We start from the raw sequence: 27,737 nt of genomic DNA on the forward strand, positions 1-27,737 counted from the left end.
ATTTTTCAACAATGAAATTTTTTCATCAGAAAAATACATATCTTTACATTTTGGCATGCTTTCATAAATTTTATAGAAATCACAAATATGTAAAAGAAAGACCAACTTCAAAGAAAATACCCTCAAATACTTCAATCTGCTTTTCTATATTTCCAAATTTCTACAGTGAATAGGTTACTTCTATCAAGAGAAAGAAATACACTTTGTCCACTCACTCTTTTAACCTTAAACCTGAGCTAATTAGCATCTGATTTTCTTAGAACTCCTGAAGCTTTTATCTCTTATATTAGACTGAATAGTAGGTACTTTAGATTTTTACTTCAATCTTGATGCTAATATTTAATATAAATTTAATATAATATAAATTTAATATTTTTATGAAAACTACCATCATGAAGAGCATTTAGTGACTGTCTATGTATGAGATGGGGGAAAATACCCAGAAGGTATTTTAGTATTCAGGGCCACTGTGCACAGGGGTTTAGTGTCTCTTGCAGATATGGCCATCTAAAGGGATGCCATTCACATCCACATCCTACAGCAACAAGGAAAGCAGCCTCTTGTGCGTGGTCCAGACTAGTTCATACAGTCACACGCACACTCAGGGGGCTCCGGTGTGTGTGTGTACATACGTGCGAGCATGTGCACGTGAGTGGGTGTGGTTGTGCCCTATCCCAGTCCTGCTGAGCACCCCTTGTAGTTGCTCCCCTCACCTGCCCTCCAGTCTGAGAGGCTCCAGAACCACGACCCTACGTGCCTCAGGTACCACAGGGAAGCAGACATGGAGAGTGTGCAGTGCTGTGATGCGTGAGCCCTGGCATCAGTGTGTGGGCGGGCAGGAGCATGGGCACACAGAGCCAGGTGGGCTCTCTGCCCTGCTGGCTCTAGGAAGGGCAGTTCTTCTAACAGCTGGCAGTTATAACTGATGAACATAGCAATGATGTACTCATTCAATATTTTTTTCTTTTTGAGGAAAGGTATTTTTTTCCAATTCCTACAAGGCAACAGCCCTTCTGGCTATGTCACTTTAAGTATGGCAGAACTCACTGTTAGTAGTAAAGATGACTTCTCCCTCCTGGGGGATGGGGTCTGTATCCTGGACCACCTGCAAGGCTCCCACAGTCCGGACAGCAGGGTCCAAAGTGACTGAACTTTCATTCACTGTTGTGTCGCTGGCGCCTGTGATCTGGTTGGTGGGTGGACCTCCCAGAGAGCCCTCGAAGTCAGTGGGCAAGTCGTCCATGCAGTCGGCATTGGGCTGATGGGGCAGAAAAAGATCTGTTCTCAGTACATGTCATCCACTTAGAGATTAAATGTCTATAGCCTAAACATTTTGTCTCCATGAAAAAATTAAGTTCTTTATTGTTTACTTCTTGAGCCACTTTATTTAAAAACATTCTATATATAGTTTCTATAAGATTAACATTAAAAGATCTTCCAAAATTTCCTTTCCAAAGGTTCACTTCAGATTGAAAAGATTCCTTTTTAATCTTTTAGAGTAAAAAAGTTTTAATTCAAGATAAGCAAAATCTCTACATTTAAATAATTGCTTAGGGGGAATATGTGAAATTTATTTACAATGAAGGCACTTCCTTACATATAGTATTATTTACTCCACACCTAGAATGTAACTGGTAGCCTGATCATTATCCCTTAAAACTCACGTGTTGTTTACAAATATACTAATGATATGAGAGTGGGAGGGAGGACAGAATCTGAGTCATTATGGCTTGTTCATTAAAGATACATACATACCCTCAAACACACACAAAGCACAGGGTAAGGCTACATTTAAGAAAAACATGAGCCTAAAGCCAGCTATAGAAAAATATCCCTATGTCCTTAATATGGTATTGATCCTACATTAGTCAAATCCTCTAAATTAAATTCTTAGAATCATAAGACTATGGTGAGACCCCCTTGTTCAATTGCCCATTGGTTATAGGACGCTTTCCTCTCCAATATCATTGACAGCTTCCCTTGAAGAACATAGCAATGGGAGCTCTCTGCTTTGCAAGGCACTCTGTGTTGGCCAGCAGTGTTGGACTCTATTATTATTGGGCAAAATCTTACGCTTTGCAAGTTTTACTCTTTTGTCTCAGTTCCGCTGGTTTGAAGTAAAAATGAATATATTTCTATCTCTTCCACAAACAGCTTTTCAAATTACTTTTAGTTGTGCTGTCTCTACACAAACTCAAAATTATTTTTTAAAAGGCGGTGGTGGAGGAATATTGTCTTAAGCAGTATTAAGAATAGCTGTTAATTTCTTTTGCTCTGGTCTGAACTTCAGCTTTGTCTTGAAGGATGATAATTACATGGTTTACACTCCCAAAGTAGGCAGAACATGATGGTCAGGATTAGGGGAGGAGAACTTTGGATTGACAATGATTGAATTAACATCACAATGACTGTTGTTTTCCAAGTTCATCGGAACAGAAAACCTACAACTCTTGGACTCCTAGGGAACACAAAGCAAGAAATGCAAAGTGCTGGGCTCTTGTCCTAGTGTTCTGCTCTTAGCTGTGTAATGCCAGTCTCCTGAGCTCCACACCTGTGTCCTAACAGTCAGCTGGAGAGCTCTACCATTCCATAAACACATCAAATTCAGCTTATTCATTTCCTTCCTGTATTCTTTCTTGTTTTTGCCCTCTCTAGCTGTATTGGAAGTGAGCCAATTCACTGAAACTCAGTCTATCAAAAGTTGATTCATAGAATGACCAATTCACTGAATTTACTATATTTACTGATTGAGATTGGACATGAGCAAGTGGGTTTATGAACATTCTCTCCTCATTACCAGTTTCCCTATCCACTTACAATCTCTTCTCCAGTTTATTTCAGTCTGCACTCTCTCATCAGAACATTTTTTTTTTTTTAAAAAAAAACACCATGGGCTGGGCGTGGTGGCTCACGCCTGTAATCCCAGCACTTTGGGAGGCTGAGGCGGGCAGATCACGAGGTCAGGAGATGGAGACCATCCTGACCAACATGGTGAAACCCCGTCTCTGCTAAAATATAAAAATTAGCCAGGTGTGGTGGTGTGCACCTGTAGTCCCAGCTACTCGGGAGGCTGAGGCAGGGGAATCGCTTGAACCTGGTAGGCGGAGGTTGCAGTGAGCCAAGACAGTCCCACTGCACTCCAGTCTGGTGACAGAGCGAGACTCTGTCTCAAGAAAACAAAACAAAACAAAACAAAAACCATGGGTATGTTTCTTCTCTTTTCCTAAGGAAGGAATTACATGCTCCCTGGCATGACAGAGCAGATGCTCTAGAGCCTGGCCCCAGCCTACTTTTCTGGCCTCACCTTCAGCCTTTGGAGACACAGAGCACACCATACAGTCCCTCCTCTCAACACTGTAGCTTATATTGTCCCTGTGCTCAGGATGACATTTGATCCAATCACCCTCTTTTTCCTATCTCAAGGTCTCAAGTTGGCCCCTGGTGAATTCCTAATCACCCTTTAATTCCCAGGTCCACTGTCCCCTTTTCTAAGGCATGTTCCCTCCCAGGAAGGCATTTTTGATCCTGCAAGCACTTCATAAGGTACTTCTCCCATGCTGTATGGCTATTGTTAATGTGCTGATCTCACTCTGCTAGTCCCCAAACATTGTAAAGTGAAGCAACCACACTATATTGACTTTGAATTCCAAGCCCCTAATAGTGCCACTGACAATGACTAGGTGCTCAGTAAATGTTGACTTGGAAATTTGATCTGAGTCTCAGATTTCTGCCCTGGAAACTTGGGCATGTTAATATCTGCCCTAAATCAATTAAGGGAGGATTTGAGAAAATACTTGAAAAACTGTAAAGTTCTATTCAAAGGTAAGATATGCTATATACAGGTGTTTATTAAGCAAAACTAACTGTGCGAGAGGTTTTCAGGAGGAAAAGATTTCACAAAGACAGTACTGTGCAAGTTGTTCTTTTGGCCATAAATACGTAAATGCAATCATATGCAATAATAATGGACATATTTTTCAAAATATTGATCTAGCTGTTGATATTGTTCTTTGTATATTTTCTTAATTTTGATGCAATTTTTTTTTCTTCATTTTGTGGGATGGTAGGAATAGTGCTGTATCTTTAACAGAGTGGGTAGAGGGCAAAAGAGCTAATTAGCATGGTGAAACCATCAATGGTAGCAAGCACAAATAATTTGGCTTAGATATAATATTAATAGACCAGGTTTACAGAACCTCACAGATTATATCCACTCTACATGGTTTATCAAATAGAATAATATTTTGAAAAGAAACCAAATCTACATACCTCTGAGAGAAGTCACAATCATAAAGTTTAAAACAAGATGTCAAATGCTATCTGCAAGTGAAAACTGCACAGGTATTTAAATTCAAGTTAGCATGGGAAACCCCTCAAATAAAGCAACTGCTAAATAGAATCTGGTGAATATATCAGGTATACAGCAGGATTTTGTATTCAATAAAAATCATCAACCTATTCCTATGAGGATAACAGTGATAGGAGGTGGTTACTGGCATATGAAAGTCCCAGGTTATATGGTACCTTAGAAGAGGATTCGCTGAAACTGTATTCTGTCATTCTATCAAGACAGACCTACACCTGACTGGATAGAATGGAGGGTGAAGCACTGTAATGAAGATCAAAATGCTTCTGATAATAAAGGACTCCCCACTATTTGCATTCAGTATTATATTTCCCTTGGCAAAATATAATGGAAAATGATACCTATTGTTATGGGAATTTCATGATCAGTGAACTGTGCTCTCATTCTTTAGTTCATTGTAGAGAAATCACTTACAAAATAACAACATCCTCAGTTTCTGACTTTCAATTTATTTGTCTTATACCATGGGTAGATACAAGGACACTCTGTTAAAATAATAAAAACAAAAACCAAAAATAATATGCCACCTGTATTTGAATAATCTAGTAGATCAGGATTACAACCAAGTTGTTTGCGAGTTGATACTATTCAAAGGAGAATCAGGATGAAATTCATAAATACGATTGTGTAACTGCCAGCCTTCAAGGCTCTGAAGGGCTGTAATTCCATAGACATTTATTGAGCCTTTAGCATATGTAAGGAATGCAGAGATGAAGCATCAACAGACATCAGTTATCAGAGAGTGACAAGCTCTTTTCAATTTTCTTTGAATAAGAAGAAATGGAATACATGGAACATAGGAAAATTATAAGACAATTTGTTTAAGCTGCATAAAAAGGGTTTCAGTTCGATATAGCAAGTATTTGCTAATTGAGAAGGCTGTGAGCTTGCCCAGTGAGATGGAAAGTTTTAAGAATGGAGAAGTCATCTTGTTGATATAATTAAGACATAGTGCTACCCAACGGTAGAAGGATGAAGGGGAACAAAATCCAAAATTCCCTCCAGATCCTGACTTTGTCATTCCCTAGGAGAAAAACAGAAAAGGCTTGGGAGGCACAGAAGGTATCCATATGCCTTCGTGCTTTGTGAGAAGTAGCACGAAAGTGACTTATTCTTCATGGAGGATGTTCTGTTTTGTGGGGCAAGCTTGGATGTGTATCATGTTCTTGTTCAGCTGGCCTTTAAAAATCTTTACCAAATCTGCTTAAATGTCCGTGTCTGACAGCTTTGAGGAGAGTAGTGGTTCTCCCAGCACACAGCTTGAGATCTGACAACGGGCAGATTGCCTCCTCAAGTGGGTCCCTGACCCCCAAGTAGCCTAACTGGGAGGCACCCCCCAGTAGGGGCAGACTGACACCTCACACAGCCAGGTACTCCTCTGAGACAAAACTTCCAGAGGAACCATCAGGCAGCATCATTTGCGGTTCACCAATATCCGCTGTTCTACGGCCACTGCTGCTGATATCCAGGCAAACAGGGTCTGGAGTGGACCTCCAGTAAACTCCAACAGACCTGCAGCTGAGGGTCCTGACTATTAGAAGGAAAACTAACAAACAGAAAGGACATCCACAACAAAAACCCATCTGTACGTCACCATCATCAAAGACCAAAGGTAGATAAAACCACAAAGATGGGGAAAAAACAGAGCACAAAAACCAGAAACTCTAAAAATCACAGTGCCTCTCCTCCTCCAAAGGAATGCAGCTCCTCACCAGCAATGGAACAAAGCTGGAGGGAGAATGACTTTGACGAGTTGAGAGAGGAAGGCTTCAGAAGATCAAACTACTCCCAGATAAAGGAGGAAGTTCGAACCAACGGCAAAGAAGTTAAAAACTTTGAAAAAAAATTAGACGAATGGATAACTAGAATAACCAATGCAGAGAAGTCCTTAAAGGACCTGATGGAGCTGAAAACCAAGGCACAAGAACTACGTGATGAATGCACAAGCCTCAGTAACCAATGTGATCAACTGGAAGAAAGGATATTAGTGATGGAAGAGGAAATGAATGAAATGAAGCATGAAGAGAAGTTTAGAGAAAAAAGAATAAAAAGAAACGAACAAAGCCTGCAAGAAATATGGGACTATGTGAAAAGACCAAATATACGTCTAATTGGTGTACCTGAAAGTGACGGGGAGTATGGAACCAAGTTGGAAAACACTCTGCAGGATATTATCCAGGAGAACTTCCCCAGTCTAGCAAGGCAGGCCAACATTCAAATTCAGGAAATACAGAGAACGCCACAAAGATACTCCTTGAGAAGAGCAACTCCAAGACACGTAATTGTCAGATTCACCAAAGTTGAAATGAAGAAAAAAGTGTTAAGGGCAGCCAGAGAGAAAGGTCGGGTTACCCACAAAGGGAAGCCCATCAGACTAACAGCTGATCTCTCAGCAGAAACTCTACAAGTCAGTAGAGAGTGGAGGCCAATATTCAACATTCTTAAAGAAAAGAATTTTCAACCCAGAATTTCATATCCAGCCAAACTAAGCTTCACAAGTGAAGGAGAAATAAAATACTTCACAGACAAGCAAATGCTGAGAGATTTTGTCACCACCAGGCCTGCCCTACAAGAGCTCCTGAAGGAAGCACTAAACATGGAAAGGAACAACTGGTACCAGCCACTGCAAAAACATGCCAAATTGTAAAGACCATCAAGACTAGGAAGAAACTGCATCAACTAACGAGCAAAATAACCAGCTAACATCATAATGACAGGATCAAATTCACACATAACAATATGAACCTTAAATGTAAATGGGCTAAATTCTCCAATTAAAAGGCACAGACTGGCAAATTGGATAGAGTCAAGACCCATCAGTGTGCTGTATTCAGGAAACCCATTTCACGTGCAGGGACACACATAGGCTCAAAATAAAGGGATGGAGGAAGATCTACCAAGCAAATGGAAAACAAAAAAAGGCAGGGGTTGCAATCCTAGTCTCTGATAAAACAGAATTTAAACCAACAAAGATCAAAAGAGACAAAGAAGGCCATTACATAATGGTAAAGGGATCAATTCAACAAGAAGAACTAATGATCCTAAATATATATGCACCCAATACAGGAGCACCCAGATTCATAAAGCAAGTCTTTAGTGACCTACAAAGAGATGTAGACTCCCACACAATAATAATGGGAGACTTTAACACCCCACTGTCAACATTAGACAGATCAACGAGACAGAAAGTTAACAAGGATATCCAGGAATTGAACTCAGCTCTGCATCAAGCAGACCTAATAGACATCTACAGAACTCTCCACCCCAAATCAACAGAATATACATTCTTTTCAGCACCACACCACACCTATTCCAAAATTGACCACATAGTTGGAAGTAAAGCACTCCTCAGCAAATGTAAAAGAACAGAAATTATGACAAACTGTCTCTCAGACCATAATGCAATCAAACTAGAACTCAGGATTAAGAAACTCACTCAAAACTGCTCAACTACATGGAATCTGAACAACCTGCTCCTGAATGAATACTGGGTGCATAACGAAATGAAGGCAGAAATAAAGATGTTCTTTGAATCCAATGAGAACAAAGACACAACATACCAGAATCTCTGGGACACATTCAAAGCAGTGTGTAGAGGGAAATTTATAGCACTAAATGCCCACAAGAGAAAGCAGGAAAGATCTAAAATCGACACCCTAACATCACAATTAAAAGAACTAGAGAAGCAAGAGCAAACACATTCAAAAGCTAGCAGAAGGCAAGAAATAACTAAGATCAGAGCAGAACTGAAGGAGATAGAGACACAAAAAACCCTTCAAAAAATCAATGAATCCAGGAACTGGTTTTTTGAAAAGATCAACAAAATTGATAGACTACTAGCAAGACTAATACAGAAGAAAAGAGAGAAGAATCAAATAGATGCAATAAAAAATGACAAAGGAGATATCACCACCAATCCCACAGAAATACAAACTACCATCAGAGAATACTATAAACACCTCTATGCAAATAAACTAGAAAATCTAGAAGAAATGCAAAAATTCCTTGACATATACACTCTCCCAAGACTAAACCAGGAAGAAGTTGAATCTCTGAATAGACCAATAACAGGCGCTGAAATTGAGGCAATAATTAATAGCTTACCAACCAAAAAAAGTCCAGGACCAGACGGATTCACAGCCGAATTCTACCAGAGGTACAAGGAGGAGCTGGTACCATTCCTCCTGAAGCTATTCCAATCAATAGAAAAAGAGGGAACCCTCCCTAACTCATTTTATGAGGCCAGCATCATCCTGATACCAAAGCCTGGCAGAGACACAATAAAAAAAGAGAATTTTAGACCAATATCCTTGATGAACACTGACGCAAAAAACCTCAATAACATACTGGCAAACCGAATCCAGCAGCACATCAAAAAGCTTATCCACCATGATCAAGTGGGCTTCATCCCTGGGATGCAAGGCTGGTTCAACATATGCAAATCAATAAACGTAATGCAGCATATAAACAGAACCAAAGACAAAAATCACATGATTATCTCAATAGATGAAGAAAAGGCCTTTGACAAAATTAAACAACCCTTCATGCTAAAAACTCTCAATAAATTAGGTATTGATGGGACGTATCTCAAAATAATAAGAGCTATCTATGACAAACCCACAGCCAATATCATACTGAATGGGCAAAAACTGGAAGCCTTCCCTTTGAAAACTGGCACAAGACAGGGATGCCCTCTCTCACCACTCCTATTCAACATAGTGTTGGAAGTTCTGGCCAGGGCAATCAGGTAGGAGAAGGAAATAAAGGGCAATCAATTGGGAAAAGGAAGTGAAATTGTCCCTGTTTGCAGATGACTTGATTGTATATTTAGAAAACCCCATCGTCCCAGCCCAAAATCTCCTTAAGCTGATAAGTAACTTCAGCAAAGTCTCAGGATACAAAATCAATGTGCAAAAATCACAAGTATTCTTATACACCAATAACAGAGAGCCAAATCATGAGTGAACTCCCATTCACAATTGCTTCAAAGAGAATAAAATAACTAGGAATCCAACTTATAAGGGATGTGAAGGACCTCTTCAAGGAGAACTACAAACCACTGCTCAATGAAATAAAAGAGGACACAAACAAATGGAAGAACATTCCATGCTCATGGGTAGGAAGAATCAATATCGTGAAAATGGCCATACTGCCCAAGGTAATTTATAGATTCAATGCCATCCCCATCAAGCTACCAATGACTTTCTTCACAGAATTGGAAAAAACTATTTTAAAGTTCATATGGAACCAAAAAAGAGCCCGCATCGCCAAGTCAATCCTAAGCCAAAAGAACAAAGCTGGAGGCATCACACTACCTGACTTCAAACTATACTACAAGGCTACAGTAACCAAAACAGCATGGTACTGGTACCAAAACAGAGATACAGACCAATGGAACAGAACAGAGCCCTCAGAAATAATGCCACGTATCTACAACTATCTGATCTTTGACAAACCTGACAAAAACAAGAAATGGGGAAAGGATTCCCTATTTAATAAATGGTGCTGGGAAAACTGGCTAGCCATATGTAGAAAGCTGAAACTGGATCCCTTCCTTACACCTTATACAAAAATTAATTCAAGATGGATTAAAGACTTAAATATTAGACCTAAAACCATAAAAACCCTAGAAGAAAACCTAGGCAATACCATTCAGGACATAGGCATGGGCAAGGACTTCATGTTTAAAACACCAAAAGCAATGGCAGCGAAAGCCAAAATTGACAATGGGATCTAATTAAACTCAAGAGCTTCTGCACAGCAAAAGAAACCACCATCAGAGTGAAAAGGCAACCTACAGAATGGGAGAAAATTTTTGCAACCTACTCATCTGACAAAGGGCTAATATCCAGAATCTACAATGAACTCAAACAAATTTACAAGAAAAAAACAACCCCATCAAAAAGTGGGCAAAGGATATGAACAGACACTTCTCAAAAGGAGACATTTATGCAGCCAAAAGACATACGAAAAAATGATCATCATCACTGGCCATCAGAGAAATGCAAATCAAAACCACAATGAGATACCATCTCACACCAGTTAGAATGGCAATCATTAAAAAGTCAGGAAACAACAGGTGCTGGAGAGGATGTGGAGAAATAGGAACACTTTTACACTATTGGTGGGACTGTAAACTAGTTCAACCATTGTGGAAGTCAGTGTGGTGATTCCTCAGGGATCTAGAACTAGAAATACCATTTGACTCAGCCATCCCATTACTGGGTATATACCCAAAGGATTATAAATCATGCTGCTATAAAGACACATGAACACGTATGTTTATTGTAGCACTATTCACAATAGCAAAGACTGGGAACCAACCCAAATGTCCAACAATGATAGACTGGAATAAGAAAATGTGGCACATATACACCATGGAATACTATGCAGCCATAAAAAATGATGAGTTCATGTCCTTCGTAGGGACGTGGATGAAACTGGAAACCATCATTCTCAGCAAACTATCGCAAGGACAAAAAAACCAAACACGGCAAGTTCTCACTCATAGGTGGGAATTGAACAATGAGAACACATGAACACAGGAAGGGGAACATCACACACTGGGGCTCGTTGTGGGGTGGCGGGATGGGGGAGGGATAGCATTAGGAGATATATCTAATGCTAAATGATGAGTTAATGGGTGCAGCACACCAGCATGGCACATGTATACATATGTAACAGACCTGCACATTTTGCACGTGTATCGTAAAATTTATAATTAAAAAAAAAGCCTTTACCAAATCCAAAAGATGCTACTGATGTTTATTTTTCTGACAGTTCATTGTGCTACGTAAAATCCTATCCAGACTTGGTAGGCATGAAACCATGGCCAGAATGCCCAAATGCTAAAAGTTAAAATGTTGTCTTCTTGGAAAGAAGAGAAAAGGCCACCCAATAATTCTTCTAAAAATAATTAACAGCGATATTTGCAACTTATTTACAAGTAGCTTCTGCAGAAGTTATACCTCCATTGAAAAAATCTGGAGTCAAATACTCTTTAGTACAAAATTGAACGATGGATGCTTGTTAGGTTTCATTGTCCTGACCAGAGAGCAGTGGGATTGGCACTTAATATCTCTAAAAATACCCTGAACAATAGGAACACATCAAAGGATGCAACTGTCTGTCTCATTGTGAGAACTGTGAGGATTCTAAAGATTTTGGAGACCGTAGACACACATACACACATTTCCCCCTCCTCTCAAAGACTCAGTTACAGACAGAAATGTGAACAGTACAAAAACTGAGCGCAGCTTTCTAAGTCACCAGTATCTGGTAGAGCTGTTGGGTTTTTACTGATGTTTCATGTTCCCTGTAATTGATTTTCATCATGAATGCATTATGCATTTATAACTGGTCTGAAAATTTAATGCATTATCTTTAAAATCTAGCTCAAAGCTATAGTCACACAAGCTGATTTGTGTTTGGAGTATCAACCATGCAAATCATACAGCAAGCATGGAGGCAGCTGGCACAGGATAGAAAGTTCAGCCAATGCATGTCCTCATAATGCTTCGGGTGTGCCCTCTCCAGCAGAGCCACTCTGATATTCCTAAGATAATGAGTCCTTTGGCATTAAAGTAAACCTTTGATATGGGATCTGATCCTTCTTCAGTGACATCTTGGGACTATTAACATTCTCTTTATTCTCTGCCAATAGCAGTGAGGAGTGACAATAGGCAGGTGGCAGCAAAGTGGAGGGGCTGAGGGGGAGCTGGTATCTGCATTTCGTTTGTCTGACTTCTACACAGCACCGTATGGTTTCTCACATCTCTCAGTGTAGTCCTTGGATTTGGTGGCCTGCCTTGCTTCCTGCCCTCATCGCTGAGAGGGGAGAACACATAGCAGCTTGTGTCTCACCACCCACCAGTTTGCAGGCTTCACCTGATACAGTTCTGGGAAAGTCTCCCTGGAGCATCAAGCCAGCTGGCTGATTCTCTTTGTACAGGGGAGAGACTAAACTTTAGAAAACGTTTAGTCTCTGGGGGAGTCAACTAGGGGAACCCGTTAAATTAAGAACTAAGTGCTAGCATTAAGTAGCTCTGGCTTGGTTTCCTGTTCACTCAAAGTCTCCACCGAGATCTGAGTTTAGCTGAGGCTTTGAGCTTGACTTTCAGCCTCTGTCCTCCCCTCCCATTGCTGGGAAGTGCTCGCTCCCTCTGAAAGCCAGGTGATCGTGGGGCAAAGTGTGGCTTACGGATCTCCCTGATGGCCAAACAAGGGTGATGATGATGCAAGAGGTGCTCAGTGTGCAACTGGCCCGGGGTGTATCTGCTGCCGTCCCACCTGCCCTCCCATGCTGCAGCCCAGAAGAGAAGCCGATGAGCTGCACAAGTGATACCTTGACCCACAGACAAGTACAATGGACATGGTGAAAGGTTGGGATGTCCTCAGAGAAAAAGTGAGGGGAGAAATGCTTTCAGACATAGGAGTTCTCTTGGAGCCTTGTAAGATGATGTGACTATGTGTGACTGAGGGGACACAGAACATCCAAGTATAATGTTTTCTCCCTGCTTTGAGGGCAATGCAGAAAGACAGACATTATGATGCTGTAGGCTGTGCTGTGCTTACCGGGATCCCTAGGGCTTTAAGAATGTTCATCTTGCACATGGGACAGGTACGATGGTCTAGAAGCCAGGGGTCAACACAGGACTTGTGGAAAAGATGCCTGCAATGAGAACCATACATCTTAGAGCGGCGGTAACTGCAGAGACTACCTAGTCCACCATGGCCCAGGGACTCATCCAAGGTCACACAATCACTCAGTGGCAGAGCCAAGACTCAAACCTCCAATCCCTAACTTGTGGGCCAAAGTGTCTCCTGTTATACCCTGTGGTGATATAGTCAAAATCTGTCTGGATCCCAAGACTGTCCTATATAATTTGCAATGGAGTTTTCCAAGTTTCAGAAAATGTAGAGAATGCAGAAACTGAGAGATTTTTCTTTTTCTCAATAGGAAGACGCTCTAATGAAAATAATGCAAGTGGGGAAACTTGTACACACCTTGTAGGATGACTTGATTGATGCTACTTTAAAAATTATACAGAATTTCTTTTCCCACAGTCAGTAGAAAATTGCAAAGTAAAGGCTGATTTCCATTAATATTTGGGATCTAACACAAAAGGGCAAAAGAGCTCCTGGAAGCATTCAGTAACACCAATGCCATTTTAAGTTGTTGTGGCTTCTGGCTGTCAAATCAAAAGCCAGAGTAAAAGGCTCTGGGGTTTCACCTGGGCAGCTGTCATATCCGCGCAGTTGATTCACTTAACTACATGGTCATTCCCATGTGCCAGTCATTACTAGCTTTTATCTTCGTGGCAGAAGGGGCATTTGGTGGCTACAGGAGGGCTTCCTAACTGAACTTTCTCTGAACTTGGCTTGAAAGAGTCCACTCAGAGATGTCAGGAACTCCTTGAGTCAGAAGCTTTTCTTCTAACTCCCAAGACTCCAGACCACAGGCAGAAGTAGTCAGAATTTTCTGCCTGGGGCAAGAAGAGAAAGAACTATCTGTTTTAAGTCTGAGGACTTCCTCAGGACATTCCATGCATGACTGACTCTCTTTCTGTACTCCCTGCCTCTCACCCCTCTGCAATGGAGCAATGTTCTTGAATATTTCTACTCTGTTCTCTCACTTGCACCTCCTTTTGTTCTAATAGTTCCAAAAACCTCATTTGCTTTGTGTTAGAGGGTGCTGGGCTCAAATGCTTAAAAAGTACCTCCAAATTAGAGGACAGTTCAGGGAATTGCTACCTTTTAAACTGAAATTAGAAGAACGCCAATGCCAAAGATGAGACTGGCTGCATAGAGGATATGATCAGATTGGGGATTAGAAAAAAGGACTGTAGCAACAAAGATGTGTTATTATGTTTCCAGATTATCGTTGAAGACGCCCTGCAGATTTACTATGATATGGTTTGGGTCTGTATCCCTGCCCAAATATCATGTCGAATTGTATTCTCCAGTTTGGAGGTGGGGCCTGGTGGGAGGTGATTGGATCCTGGGGGCAGATTTCCCTCTTGGTGCTGTTCTTGTGATAGTGATTTCTCATGAGATCTGGTCGTTTAAAAGTGTGTGGCACCTCCCCACCCCGCTTCCTTGTGCTCCAGCCTTGTGAAGTGCTGGCTCCCTCTTTGCCTTCTGCCATGATTGTAAGTTTCTTGAGGCCTCCCCAGAAGCCCAGCAGATGCCAGCATCATGCTTCCTATAGCCTATGGAACTGTGAGCCAATTAAACCTCTCGGTTTGTTTTTTTTTTTTTTTTTTTTTTTTTTTTTTTTTTTTTTTTGAGATGGAGTTTTGCTCTGCCGCCCAGGCTGGAGTGCAGTGGTGCAATCTCAGCTCACTTCAACCTCTACCTCCCGGGTTCAAGTGATTCTTGTACCTCAGCCTCCCAAGTAGCTGGGATTACAGGTGCCCACCACCAAGCCTGGCTAGTTTTTGTATTTTTAGTAGAGATGGGGTTTTACCATGTTGGCTGGGCTGGTCCTGAACCCCTGACGTCAAGTGATCTGCCCACCTCAGCCTCTCAAAGTGCTGGGATTACAAGCATGAGCCACCGGGCCTGGCCTAACTCTATTTTCTTTATAAATCACCCAGTCTCAGGTATTTCTGAGCAGTGTGAGAACAGACTAACACATACTACTTGGAAGGAGTATATTTCATTCACTCATCCATTCACTCCTTTATCTGTGCATTCACGCAACAAGTAGTATATACTAAGAACTGTGCTCAACAGAGAGAATCAGCACAATGGTGACTTGGCTCCTTCCCTCAGGAAGCACAGCAGGAGAGGCAGACGTTAATAAAATAATACAGAAGTAAAGTACTTAGTGAAAACAGTGTTAAGTACTACATTAGAATAAAAGGGAGCTTGGTGAGGAGGTGCTTATAACTGGGAGATTTATCCTAGTTGGGGTGTTCAGGGAAGGGCTCCCTAACAAAGTGACAAAGCTGAAACCTAAGGGCTACATGGGTCATGGTTTACATAGAGGGGAAGGGGAGGTGGAAGAAGGGGGAATGGCTCATGCAAGAGCCCAGGGAGGGAGGGGGAGCAAGGAGAAGGGGGTGTCTGGCACCCAAGCTAGATAAAGCCATTCCTTTCCTTGCACTTCCAAAAAGCAATTTTGACCTCCCTATGTTCAGGATCTACGCTCTGTATCTTTATTTCTTTTTCTTTTTTTTTTGAGATGGAGTCTCGCTCTGTCACCCAGACTGGAGTGCAGTGGCACGATCTCGGCTCACTGCAAGCTCCGCCTCCCGGGTTCACGCCATTCTTCTGCCTGAGCCTCCCGAGTAGCTGGGACTACAGACACCTGCCACCACGCCCAGCTATTTTTTTGTATTTTTAGTAGAGATGGGGTTTCACCATGTTAGCCAGGATGGTCTCGATCTCCTGACCTCGTGATCCACCCGCCTCGGCCTCCCAAAGTGCTGGGATCACAGGCGTGAGCCACCGCACCCGGCCCTGTATCTTTGTTTCTATACCTACATATCTCCTGCTGGTTCTAATTCTCTGGAGACTCCTGACCAATATATCCTCCAATTAGAGTGGAGGATTTGCTCTCTATGAGAGCAAAATCCTTGTTTGCTTGATTCACTGTTGCATCCCTGGCATCCCCAGTTCCTGGCACACAGTTGATGCTCAAGTTCCTAATCTGAACTTGCTCACCAACTGGTGTTGCTCCTGGGAAAAAGGCAAAACACTCTGGTCCTTTGACAATTCCCTGGAGGCAGGGCTCTGCTGTTTTCTGCACATGAGCCGAGTCAGAATGACAGCAGGGCCATTCATTAGCAATTTTAGCACTCAAATAAGATGATTAGTATCCCCAAGTCTCAGTGGCCTGTCTGTAGGATGGAGAAGTATTTACTACAGTGGAAAAGCCTTTCCCAGAGTCTCTGATCCACAGACACTGGTTGTTGTTCTCAAACATCCTCAGTTATTTCTCTCTATGCACTGGTCATTCTTACACCTCCTCTGGATGCTTAGTTTTTTTTGTTTGTTTGTTTTGTTTTTTTTGAGACGGAGTCTTGCTCCATCGCCCAGGCTGGAGTGCAGTGGCGTGATCTCGGGTCACTGCAAGCTCTGCCTCCCGGATTCACGGCATTCTCCTGCCTCAGCCTCCGGAGTAGCTGGGACTACAGGCACCCACCACCACGCCCAGCTAATTTTCTGTATTTTTAGTAGAGACGGGGTTTCATCGTGTTGGCCAGGATGGTCTCGATCTCCTGACCTCATGATCCGCCTGCCTCAGCCTTCCAAAGTAATGGGATTACAGGCGTGAGCCACCGTGCCCAGCCTGGATGCTTAGTTTTTATGTGTCAGTTTGGCAAGGCTGTAGTACAGCTATTCAATTGACACAAGTCAAGATGTTGCTATGAAGGCATTTTGTAGATGTGGTTAATATCTATAATCAGTTGACCTTAAATAAAGGGGATTATCCTCAACAATCTGGGTGGGCCTTATGCAATCATTTGAACGATCTTAAGAGAAAAACTGAGGTTTTGACTGGGCAAGGTGGCTCATGCCTGTAATCCCAGCATTTTGGGAGGCCAAGGCAGGCGGCAGGCAAATCACTTGAGTTCAGGAGTTTGAGACTAGTCTGGCCAACACGGCGAAACCCTGTCTCTACTAAAAATGCAAAAACTAGCTGGGCATGGTGGTGTGTGCCTGTAATTCCAGCTACTTGGGAGGCTGACATGGGAGAATTGCTTGAATCTGGAAAGTGGAGGTTGCAGTGAGCAGAGATCACACCACTGCACTCCTGCCTGGGTGACAGAGCAAGACTCTGCCTCAAAACCAACCAACCAACCCACCAACCAACCAACCCTGAGGTTTCTCTGAGAGGAAATTCTGCTCAAGACTATAGCATCAGCTCCTGCCAAGAGTTTCCAGCTTATAGGCCTGTCCTGCAGACTTCAGGCTTGCCAGATCTTATAATCACATAAGCCAATTCCTTGAAATCTCTACCTGTATCTGTATCTCCACTTCTATATATCTCCTGCTGGTTCTGCTTCTCTGGAGAATCCTGACCAACATATCCCTCCAATTAGGACATAAGCTGTAGGAGAATAAAATTCTGGTTTGCTCAATTTGCTGTTGCATCTCCGGGACCTAGAATAGTTCCTGACACACAGCTGATGCTCAAGAAACATTTGCTGCATGAACAGATATTTATTTACCCAAGGACCTAGCACTCCTCCCTGCCTCCACATGGTCAAGTCTCATTCATGCACTCTTCCTGAATCTCTGTCACATTCGGGACTTTTCTTCTCACAGCACGGCTCCCTCCTGCATTGGCTCATCATCTTTTCCTCTGTATCACTTCAATGGCATCAAAACTGCTCTCCACACTGCCAGTCTTTTCTTGTTCTCTTCATCCCACTCATTGTTGCCAGATTTATCTTCCTAAAATATAGCTCTGGTTACGTCACCCCCATGTTCCATTCTGTTCTGTGCTGAGAGCTGGGTACGAAGATGAATAAGACAAGGCCCTGCCCTTCAAGGCAGCACCACAGTCATTTAGCGATTCACTGTTAACGACAATGGAAAGGCCATGGAAAGGTTGCACTCCTGGATCTGCTGTTTTTTTTTTTTTTTTTTTTTTTATTGTCCTAGGCAGGTTACCTTAGCTCTGTAAGATTCAGCTCCTCATCAGTGAAATTTTATCTTATAGGTATGGGCTTCGTGAGTGAATGAGTCTGTGTGTGTGTGTTTGGGGTGTGGGGAGAGAGAGAAGGGGCGGGGGAAGAGAATAAATAATACTCACAAAGCTTAAAACGTAAGTCCTGGTACTCCTTAATTGTAAACTACCATAAATCTTATTAATAGCATTGTGTTACATCTTATTTTAAAGATATTATGTGATTATTATGATTTCTACTCTTTTGTGTAACCTTCTTAACATGGAAAGCAAATAACTACAAATTTTAAAAAAATTAGAGGGAGAACTAAGGGCAAAAAAGAAAAACTGCTGAAATGCCACATAGGGCAGTCAGGCTTATTGTTAATTCACAATCATTTCTTTTTGGTACCATATTGATCATCAAATATGAAAACTTTATTCTTATAAGTGGGATTGGAAAGCAGTATTTTTCCTCCTAAGTGGAAAGCAAAGCAAAAGTCAACAGACTAAATAAACAAACAAAAGGATAGGGAAAGGATCTGGAGTTTAGTGAAATGCACCAGTTAGTAAACATCTCCAAGGCAAAGTCCATCTCATCTTTTTTGCAGGATTCACAGGATAGCAGTGAACCTTCCCATGGTTTAACAAATGCTGAGTGAGAAAGGACACGTGGAAGACAACATAATCCATCTCTTAACAATCCCGACAAACTGGAAATACAACAGAGTTGGCCAAAACTGTTTTCTTTCCTCATTCAGAAAGGGAAGCAAACATTTTAAAAAGAGTTCTTCAAACACCCGACAAAAGAGGATGCAGACAACTGCATAATGATGCAGAGATGATGATGAATAATAAGTTCTCACACTTTTTGGCAGTAATGACAAACCAAGCTAAACTAATTTCCACATCTATTGATTCTTGTTTTCTGCTGTTCTTTCACTTATATGTGTGATTCCCTCCCCAATTTAATGACATTTTTTCCCCCAGCTGGAGAGAGAAAAGGCTGTTCTGTTTTTTCCATCTCGTTCACTTTTGTAGACACCGTTGGACCCTAACACCCTGCAAGTGAGATTAGGACCCTGTGGTTTTCCTTTGGCACCAATGCAAGCTGTCTCATTCTCCTTAGTGAAGTGGTTATTAAAAAATGTGAATCACTCAGGTACCTGAGAATCCCATATTCCCAGGCAACATGAACTATTTTAAAAAGATACCTAGTACTTCTATGCATACCCAAAATGTTTCTGCAGAGCCTCTGAATCTTATATGCAAAACTGTCAATAAAGAGTGAATTTTAAATTAATGAACACTGACATTAATGTCAGTAATTAATGAATGCTGACAGTATCTACCAGTTATTGTATCCCTACTACGTACCAGGCATATTACATACATAATTAAATCACAAAAGCCCTATGAAGTAGAAATTATTATTTCTGTCTTATGGAAGAGAAGGCTGAAGCTCATTAAAGTAAATTATCTGAAGAGCTAGTCAGCTGCAGAGCTAGGATTCAAACTCCAACTGACAGTCAGTGTTTTTACCCACTCTATACTCCTCACCCCATCCTCAAGCTGTCACAGGTAAGGGTGGTAGTTGGAGGTATTCAAACCTTTATTCTTTCCCAGTGTATTTCTTTGCTCCAGCTTAGCCTCTCTGAGCCTTAGTTTCTTCACTGATAAAATGAGGATAACAACAACACCTATCTGAGGCACCCAATACTGTCACCCAGTATGTCAGCTCTCCATCTCTCCAGCACATGGGGAGATGACAAGCTCTCCTGGTGGTGGCTATGGCCATGTGACTAATTCTGGCAGATAAATTATAAAATGACAGAGTTCACTTCCGATCATGGCATTTCATTGCTGACCTATCAATTAACAATGTTTGAGATAGTGACTGCTTTGTCAGCCCGACTGCCATGAGTAGATACCCTCTGCTGACACACAGTGGACACAAAGCATGAGTGAGATATCCTTGCTGTGTTAAGCCACTGAGAGTTGGGTTTGTTGTTGTTACTGCATCAAAGCTTCGCCTAACCTGACTAGTAAAATAACTTATGGGGCTGTTGTAAGGGTTAAATACTTGTTTGTAAAGTGCTTCATTAGTAAGTGTTCAGGGGATAATAGTAATATTAACTATTTTAAATGATGTTGGTACAACATGCACAGTGACAGGTCATAAATACAAATAAAACTGCTACTGAATTCAGCAAAGGGAGAAGTTTGTGAGGAAATTAAAAGGCTATGGGATACGGTAAGGCCTTTTGTACAGCCTAAAGCATGGGAAGAACTTTGAAGCGTTTACAGTGGAGGAAAGAAATTCAAAAAGAAGGGATTTACATAAATCAACATATAGAAGAAGTACAAGTTGAGTTTCCCTCATCTGAAAATCCAAATTCTGAAATGCTCTAAAATCTGGAAAATTTTGAGTGCCAAAATGGTGCTCAAAGGAAATGCTCACTGCAGCATTCTGGATTTTGTATTTCCAGATGAGGGATGGTTAATGGTAAGTATAATGCAAATATTCCAGAATTCGAGATGTGAAACACTTCTGGTCCCAGACATTTTGGGTTGAAGGATACTCAACCTGTATTATGATATGTATGGGTTGAAATGTAGGTTATGTTAAGTGAACCAACAGAAAATGAAGTTGGAAAATATGATTCTAAATCAACATTCTGAAATAATCTAGGAAAGAGGTATGAATGGTGAAGAAAATAATCATGGACCTGGGCCATGCTTTTCCCTGTTCCTTGTGATGGTGAACTTCACATCATTAAGTTATTTCCTTCTGTACTTTTCCATCTTTCTATGTCTCCTATACAGGAAGTCCTTGTAATGGGGATGATCTAGTCACCAATTGCTATGTGGTGTTGATTAAGTCAAGTAAGTAGACACCAGTCTCATCCTACCATATCCTCAATCCCACTGACCTAGTGCCACACTGTGGGGACAATTCTGCTACTGGACTTGATCTGAAATGGTTGGGCCGATTATTTAAAAACATCATATTTATTTATTTATTTTTAAAATTTGTTTATTTATTTTGAGACAGAGTCTCGTTCTGTTGCCCAGCTGGACAGTGCAGTGGCATGATCTCAGCTCACTGCCACCTCCGCCTCCCACGTTCAAGTGTTTCTCCCACGTTAGCCTCCCAAGTAGCTGTGACTATAGGCACACACAACCATGCCCGGCTAATTTTTGTATTTTTGTAGAGACAGGGTTTTGCCATGTTGGCCAGGCTGGTCTGAAACTCCTGATCTCAGGTGATCCACCACCGTGGCCTCCCAAAGTGCTGGAATTACAGGCGTGAGCTACTGTGCCCAGCCTAAAAACATCATTTTTTAAACAAGAAAACAAACAAACAAATGGAAAAAAGAGCTGTAACACAGAACCAGTAGTAACCATATTCTGGCTGTAGTTATAAACATAATAACTTTGTTTTGGCAAGCAAATATGATAGCAGTTTCATGTGACAGAGCAAAAAGAAAAAAAAAAGAATGCAATAAAGTAAACTGCTGCTCACTGCACAAGCACTGTCCTTCTATGAAAAGTCTGCTTTCTTTTCAGGCTCACAGAAACAAGTTTGGAAAGTAATATCCAGAGAACATACAGAGGAAGTAAAATTCTTAAAACTGGCTAAATTTGATTTAGTTTCCTTGAGGTGCTTAGACATTTTGCTTAGAGTGAGAGGGGGTTTCTGAAGCAGATTTTTAGCCAAAACCATATCCCCTGAGGTATGAAAGTACAGCAGGGATCCCTGAGCAGGGATAAGTGTGGCTATGGTGTCAACTCCACAGCCAATGATACAGCGCTGGCCCAGAAGTCAGAACACCTGGCTTTACTTTGGGCCCTGGGACCAACTTCTTTGAGTTAAGGTTTTCTTTTAATAAAATAAAGGGGCAATCATTGACATCTGTCGTATCTATATTACAGGCTGGTCTGAGCTAAAATTAGACATTATATGCAAAAGTGCTTTGTGAAGAGTAGAGTGCTTTAGAAAGTTAAAGTGTTATAATAAAGAACCATTTATTCCACACAGCTCTGCATTGTGTTAGATTTATAGCATGAAAGAAAAACCAACAACTTTAAAAAACAAAGAAACTATATCAGATCCTGTTGCTACTAACATCAATTTCTTTTTAAACTACAATGGAAGAAATTTTTACTTTGGGAATGCAAGCTGGGAGGAATTGCAGGACCCTCATTTTATAGTGTGTCTCGCTCCTTGGGTTTCTGGCAGAGGGAGGCTCTGTGCTTAGAACTTGACTCTGGTCTAATTATATCATTTGGCTGGGGCAGGAAAGCTAGTTGGCATTCATCCCGTGTGTCTACTTGATTAATATAACTGGGGATCAGGACATTTGAAGTCAGAATGCCATATTTAATGAGGTTATTACAGTGCAAGACTTCTGTCCTAAGGTGGCATTTGCTGTGTTGAAAAACAACATCATTTACAGCACTGCCATCTCTTTCATGTTCCCCTCCTTTATTCCCTTAATTAAGTGATATCTTTTACAATGTAATGTTGTACACATAAAAATCTGAAGTAATCAAAGAAAAATGATAAGAAAACACTTAGCAAACTTCAAACTTAGAAATACTGTGTAATTTTCACTAATGTGTAGAGTGAACTATTGTTTTTTAAATTCTATTGCATAGCTTCTTTGGTACTTAAGTTTTCTTCCATTACTTTAAATGAAGGTATAATGTACCACAAAATGCATAAACCTTAAGTGAGCTTGATGATTTCTTAAGTGTGTGTATGTTTACATACATACCACCCAGATGAAGATATACACCATCCTATCACCCCAGAAAGTCCTCCTGTGCCCCTTACCAGTCAACACCCACTCTCTGCCATGTAACCATCATTCTAACATCTGTCGCCATATATTAGTTTTTCCTGTTATTGAATTTCAAATGGAATCATAAAGTATGTATTCTTTTTTGTCTAGCTTTTTAAATTCAAAATAATGGTTTTCAGATTCATCTGTGCCTTGGTGTATATCAATAGCTTGTTTTTTTATTGCCCAATAGTATTCCATTGTATGGGTGTACCCCAATTTGTTTGCAGATTTTCCATTGTTAGACATCTGTACTGTCCTCATTTTCTGGCTATTATGGCTAAATGTGCTATGGCCACTCTTGCATCAGTCTTTCTGTTAATATATGCATTCATTTCTCTCAGGTATATATCCAAGAACAGAATTGCTAGGTCACAAGGTAGGGTGTATTTAACTTTAGTGGAAACTGCCAAACAAATATCCAAAGCTGTTGTGCTATTTTAAACTCCTACTACACTGCATAACTTTTAATTTGGCCAAGTATATAAAATTATGTTCTTGGAAAAATGGGTTTAAAAATAGTTTTTATAAACTATTTGAGTGAGATGCCATACACCAGCATAAATTTTCATATAAATTTGAAAAGAGTAGTTAATTGACCAGTTATCTTATTTCTTGATAGGGAAGGATTAAAGTAAGGAGGAAGAGATAAGAGCACAAATTCATTAATTTTATAGCATAAATTCTAAATTGTTAATTAAAAAGCATCATAAAAAATAAAAATAACAAAAAATGATTCACCAAAAACACTAAAACAAAATGTTAAAAATAGTATCACATTTTATCAATTCTAGGCCATATCATTCTTCATTCCCATTTTAACCTATCTAAAATTGGGAAACATCTTACAATCAATGACAGTTTATATTAAATATGATATGATATAAAAAGAACTTGTGCTAGTCAATAGTAATATATCAAATAAATCAAACATATGGGAATTTAAATTACCTTTATATTTGGCTATCAGATGAGAAAGATGCTTTAAAAATTTACTACTCTATGGTTCTGAGAGAGTGCTAGCATAAACACTCTCACATACTGCTAATGAGGTGTCAATCATTACCATGTTTCAGGAAAGCAATGGCATAAAATTTTTCAAGATCCTTTAAAATTCCTTTCAATCTAGTAAGTTCACTTTTAGGAATGTATCTGAAGGGATAAATACAGAATAAATATATAAACAACTAACCTCATGATTTTATAATGATGAAAAACTGGAAGCAACTTAAATGCTGAACAATGTTGGAGGGTAGTTAAATAAACTCTAAGAATGAACTATTATGCAACTACTAAAAAATTTTAAATAATTCCTTTTTTTTTTTTTGTTTGAGACAGAGTCTTGCTCTGTTGTCCAGGCTGGAGTGCAATGGTGCGATCTCAGCTCACTGCAACTTCCACTGCCCCTTGCCTCAACTTCCCGATTAGCTGGGATTACAGGCACCCGGCACAATGCCCATCTAATTTTTGTATTTTTAGTAGAGACGGGGTTTCATCATGTTGGCCAGGCCTGTCTCGAACTCCTGACCTTAAGTGATCTGCCCGCCTTGGCCTCCCAAAGTGCTGGGATTATAGGCGTGAGCCACTGCACCCAGCCAAAAAATTTAAAATAATTTCTAAAGTTTATAAAAAATGCTTTTTATTGTTTAATGAGAAAGTAGAAGAAAAACAATATTAATTTCTTGACTCTACAGTGTTTAAAAACATACAAATATTTATATATAATTATAAAAATTAACTATGCCAGTATTAATAATGATTATTTCTGGGTGGTCAGGTTATTTTTGTTTACTTCTTTATACTTTTCTCTGTTTTCAACATTTTGCACAATTAGCAGTGAAACCTTGAAAGTTATTTTTAAAAAACACATTTAAAAACAGCTATAAATAGATTGACCAATTCATAACATGGGCATAAAAGAGTAAGTCAAATCCTATGAAAATCTGCTAATATCCGTCGCTCTTTTCAAAAAAAAAAGGAACTTGGAAAAAATCTGTTCCTAATCAAGCCTATGTAACAGGCACGGCAGGGTAAAATCAGGACAGGCCATTTCTGTCTGGCTAGAAAGTGCCCTTTTGTTTTTGACTTCACGAGTTATAGGACTCATAATCGGAATCCTCATCACATTACAGCATTCTGTAAACATTTCTTTTTACTCATAAAGAGCTTGGAATTTTCTGTCTACACATTCAATTCATTTGACTCATCTTAAAATCAGACTGATCCCTGGGTTTAAAAATGTTAAGGGGCTAGGGTCTTTTTTCAGTGATTTCAGTAAAACTTGATGGTAACGCTAAGTTTTCAAATATTAAAATGACGTTCACTTTTTTTTTTTACATAATTCTTCCTCATGTTATGCTATTTATTATGATCATGTCGTCCCTGGCAGGGAGAGTGAATGAGAGGCTGCCCTAGCCCCCTAAAGAGGGAATTTCACAAATGAATATCAGAGTCCAACTTTGATTTTGCCTCAGTTGTCATTAAGGATCCAAAATATGAATCCTATATCTGAGTTTAGGGAGAAGCAAGGAGGCTATGAACTACCAGGGGGGTTTCCGTCCAATGAGGATAAGGAAGCTCTGTGGGACCTAACGAACAAACAACCTTCCAAGGCTTGTCAGACTCAAGATGCTGTTAATAAGACATTTTTGGTGTGGGCACTGTGCTGTCACCTACATTAGCTCAGTAAACCTTACTAAATCAATTTTAAGGAGGTAGGCAAGTCACTCTGAGCTTTAGAGTCTGTGCTTGTTTAGAAAGCTTTACCAATTGATTCCCTTACTATTTCTCATGTGCTTTACACTAAATGTCTCCCAGTGCTGCTTCTCTGGCAGGGTAAAAATGCCATCTGTCCTTGGGGACAGGAGTTCATGGAATATAGTACTTAAAGAGTCAATTAATAATGAGGTCCATGTTAAAAATATACATCAGTCACATTAACTGAGACAGAAAAGCAGCTGTCTGTCTGGTTAGATGGACAGGGATGATTTGTGACTGTTGTGTCAATTCTTGACACATGGTACAAAATAACAACTAATTCATTAAAACTAGTAGACCATATTTGGGTTTTGACTTTTCAACAGCCCTCAAAAAAGTCCTTTTCCAAGTCTCCAGGTCTATCCCTTTTAGGTTCTTCTGTCTGACTCAGATACTCAAATGTCATTAGAAATCCCTTTGCAAGTCAGGGTATCTATTGCCACAATTTATACAAACAAACTTCATTTCTCCTTTCACTATTACTGCTCTGTATCAGGAACCATTTATTCTGTTTTTTATTTTTGGTCTCATATGAAACTGTTTAAAAAATTTCCACTTCATCTCTTTCAACACTAATGCTTTTAGTTATGTTCTGGTCTTTGTAAAAGTATAGCCTTACATTGCAAATTTTTTAAAAAGTAAACAGTATAATATATTCTATGTCCCAAATTACAAAGGGGAGCTCTGGAACTGATACAGAAATTTAACCTTATTCCTAAAAGGAAAGAAGAGAAAGAGGAAGGGTAACACAGTGTTTACAAATAGAATCAGTTATCTATTTAGAATGGAGCTTTGCTTCTGAGACCGGGTTGTGAGAGTGCTTTGGGGTTGGATAACTCTGAAGAAAGGCTTAAAAAGATAAGCCAAGTCTGATCCTCAAGTGGAGTTTGTGTGAGTGTGTGTGTGTGTGTGTGTGTTTGAGTGATGAAATTCCTTTCAGTGCTTGAAATCTGTTTTTTGTGTTATGGCTTTTGAGTGACAGTTTGCAAGCTAATATATTTTTTTCTATTTAGAATTCAAATGGAAAGACATGAGCATGTTTTAAATGCAAACAAATATATATGTATCCATCAGCTACCTACCTGAGAAATAGGCAGCCATTTTCAACTATTCCAAACGTTGAGTCATCTGGTTTACCCCTGAATCTCTGTTGAATACGTCTATCTCTCTACGTCACAGTGCCAGCACTCCAATTCAGACTTCTAGCATTTCCTACCTGGACTTTGCAATAGTCTCCTCACTGGTCCCTCTGACTCCAGGCAGATCCCTCTTAACCATGCTGCATACCACTGCCAGTGTATTGTGTATAAGGCACAAACCAAACCCCTCACAGTGGGTCCTCCAGCACTTGGTTATAATCCAGGCCTCTCAGCCAGACATTTGGGCCCTGAAGGATCTGGGGTGCCTACTCTCCAGCCCCATCGCCAACACAAGCATCACACTCTAACAATTCCAGGTCACCTCAGTTATCTTTGCTTGGAATGTTCTTCTTAGCTCTGTCTGGAAAGCTCCTTGTATACAACTTTATGGAATATAATTTGGCAATTTAAATTTATAACCTTAGAAACAAGGAATTAATCTAAAATGTGAAATGAGGTCTATACACAGAGCTACTTATCACAGCCTTATTTATAATAGCAGAAAAAGTGTATGTGTGTGTGTGTGTGTGTGTATAACAACTGAAGTGTCCAAAAATAGTTAGGCAAATAAATTATGGCACATGGGATATTATATATTAATTAAAAATGATGCTGACAAACTTTTGGAAGACATGGAAAAACCATGTTTATTCTAGAAAATGAAGTAGGAGATCAGCAAGACTTGTTTTCTGAGCCTTGGTCAAGACCCTTCTGATCAAATCAGAATGTAGCCAAGGAACTGGCCAAAACCAGCTAGGACCAAGATGGCAACAAGGGCAACCTCTAGTTGACGGTCTATAAATGATGCCATGGCAATGATCTGGAAATAACCTTATCTAGTTCTGAGAACTCCCTGCTCCTTTTCCAGAAAGCTCATGAATAACCTACCCCTTATTTAGCATCTGTTTAAGAATGGGTATAAATACAGCTAGCTGGCAATCCACAAGTGCTACTCTGGGCCACTCTGCCTATGGGATAGCCCTGCTCTGTCTATGGAGCAGCCATTT

At 40.3% G+C, this 27,737-nt stretch overlaps 1 protein-coding gene across 8 annotated transcripts in view; it reads right to left on the reverse strand.

Annotated features, from left to right (window-relative positions):
- The window catches only part of RNF150 (ring finger protein 150), a 270,744-nt gene that overhangs the window by 51,754 nt on the left and 191,253 nt on the right, over positions 1 to 27,737 (reverse strand). For all 8 annotated transcript variants that reach the window (XM_063723667.1, XM_002815164.6, XM_024246274.3 and 5 more), the window contains exons 5-6: positions 12,941 to 13,037; positions 1,048 to 1,258 (exon numbers count right to left, since the gene is read on the reverse strand). In XM_063723667.1, the coding sequence (XP_063579737.1) occupies positions 1,048 to 1,258; positions 12,941 to 13,037 (308 nt within the window). The remainder of the gene's footprint in view (positions 1 to 1,047; positions 1,259 to 12,940; positions 13,038 to 27,737) is intronic.

The sequence above is a fragment of the Pongo abelii genome, chromosome 3, assembly GCF_028885655.2.
Source record: "Pongo abelii isolate AG06213 chromosome 3, NHGRI_mPonAbe1-v2.0_pri, whole genome shotgun sequence".
Taxonomy (NCBI): Eukaryota; Metazoa; Chordata; class Mammalia; order Primates; family Hominidae; genus Pongo; species Pongo abelii.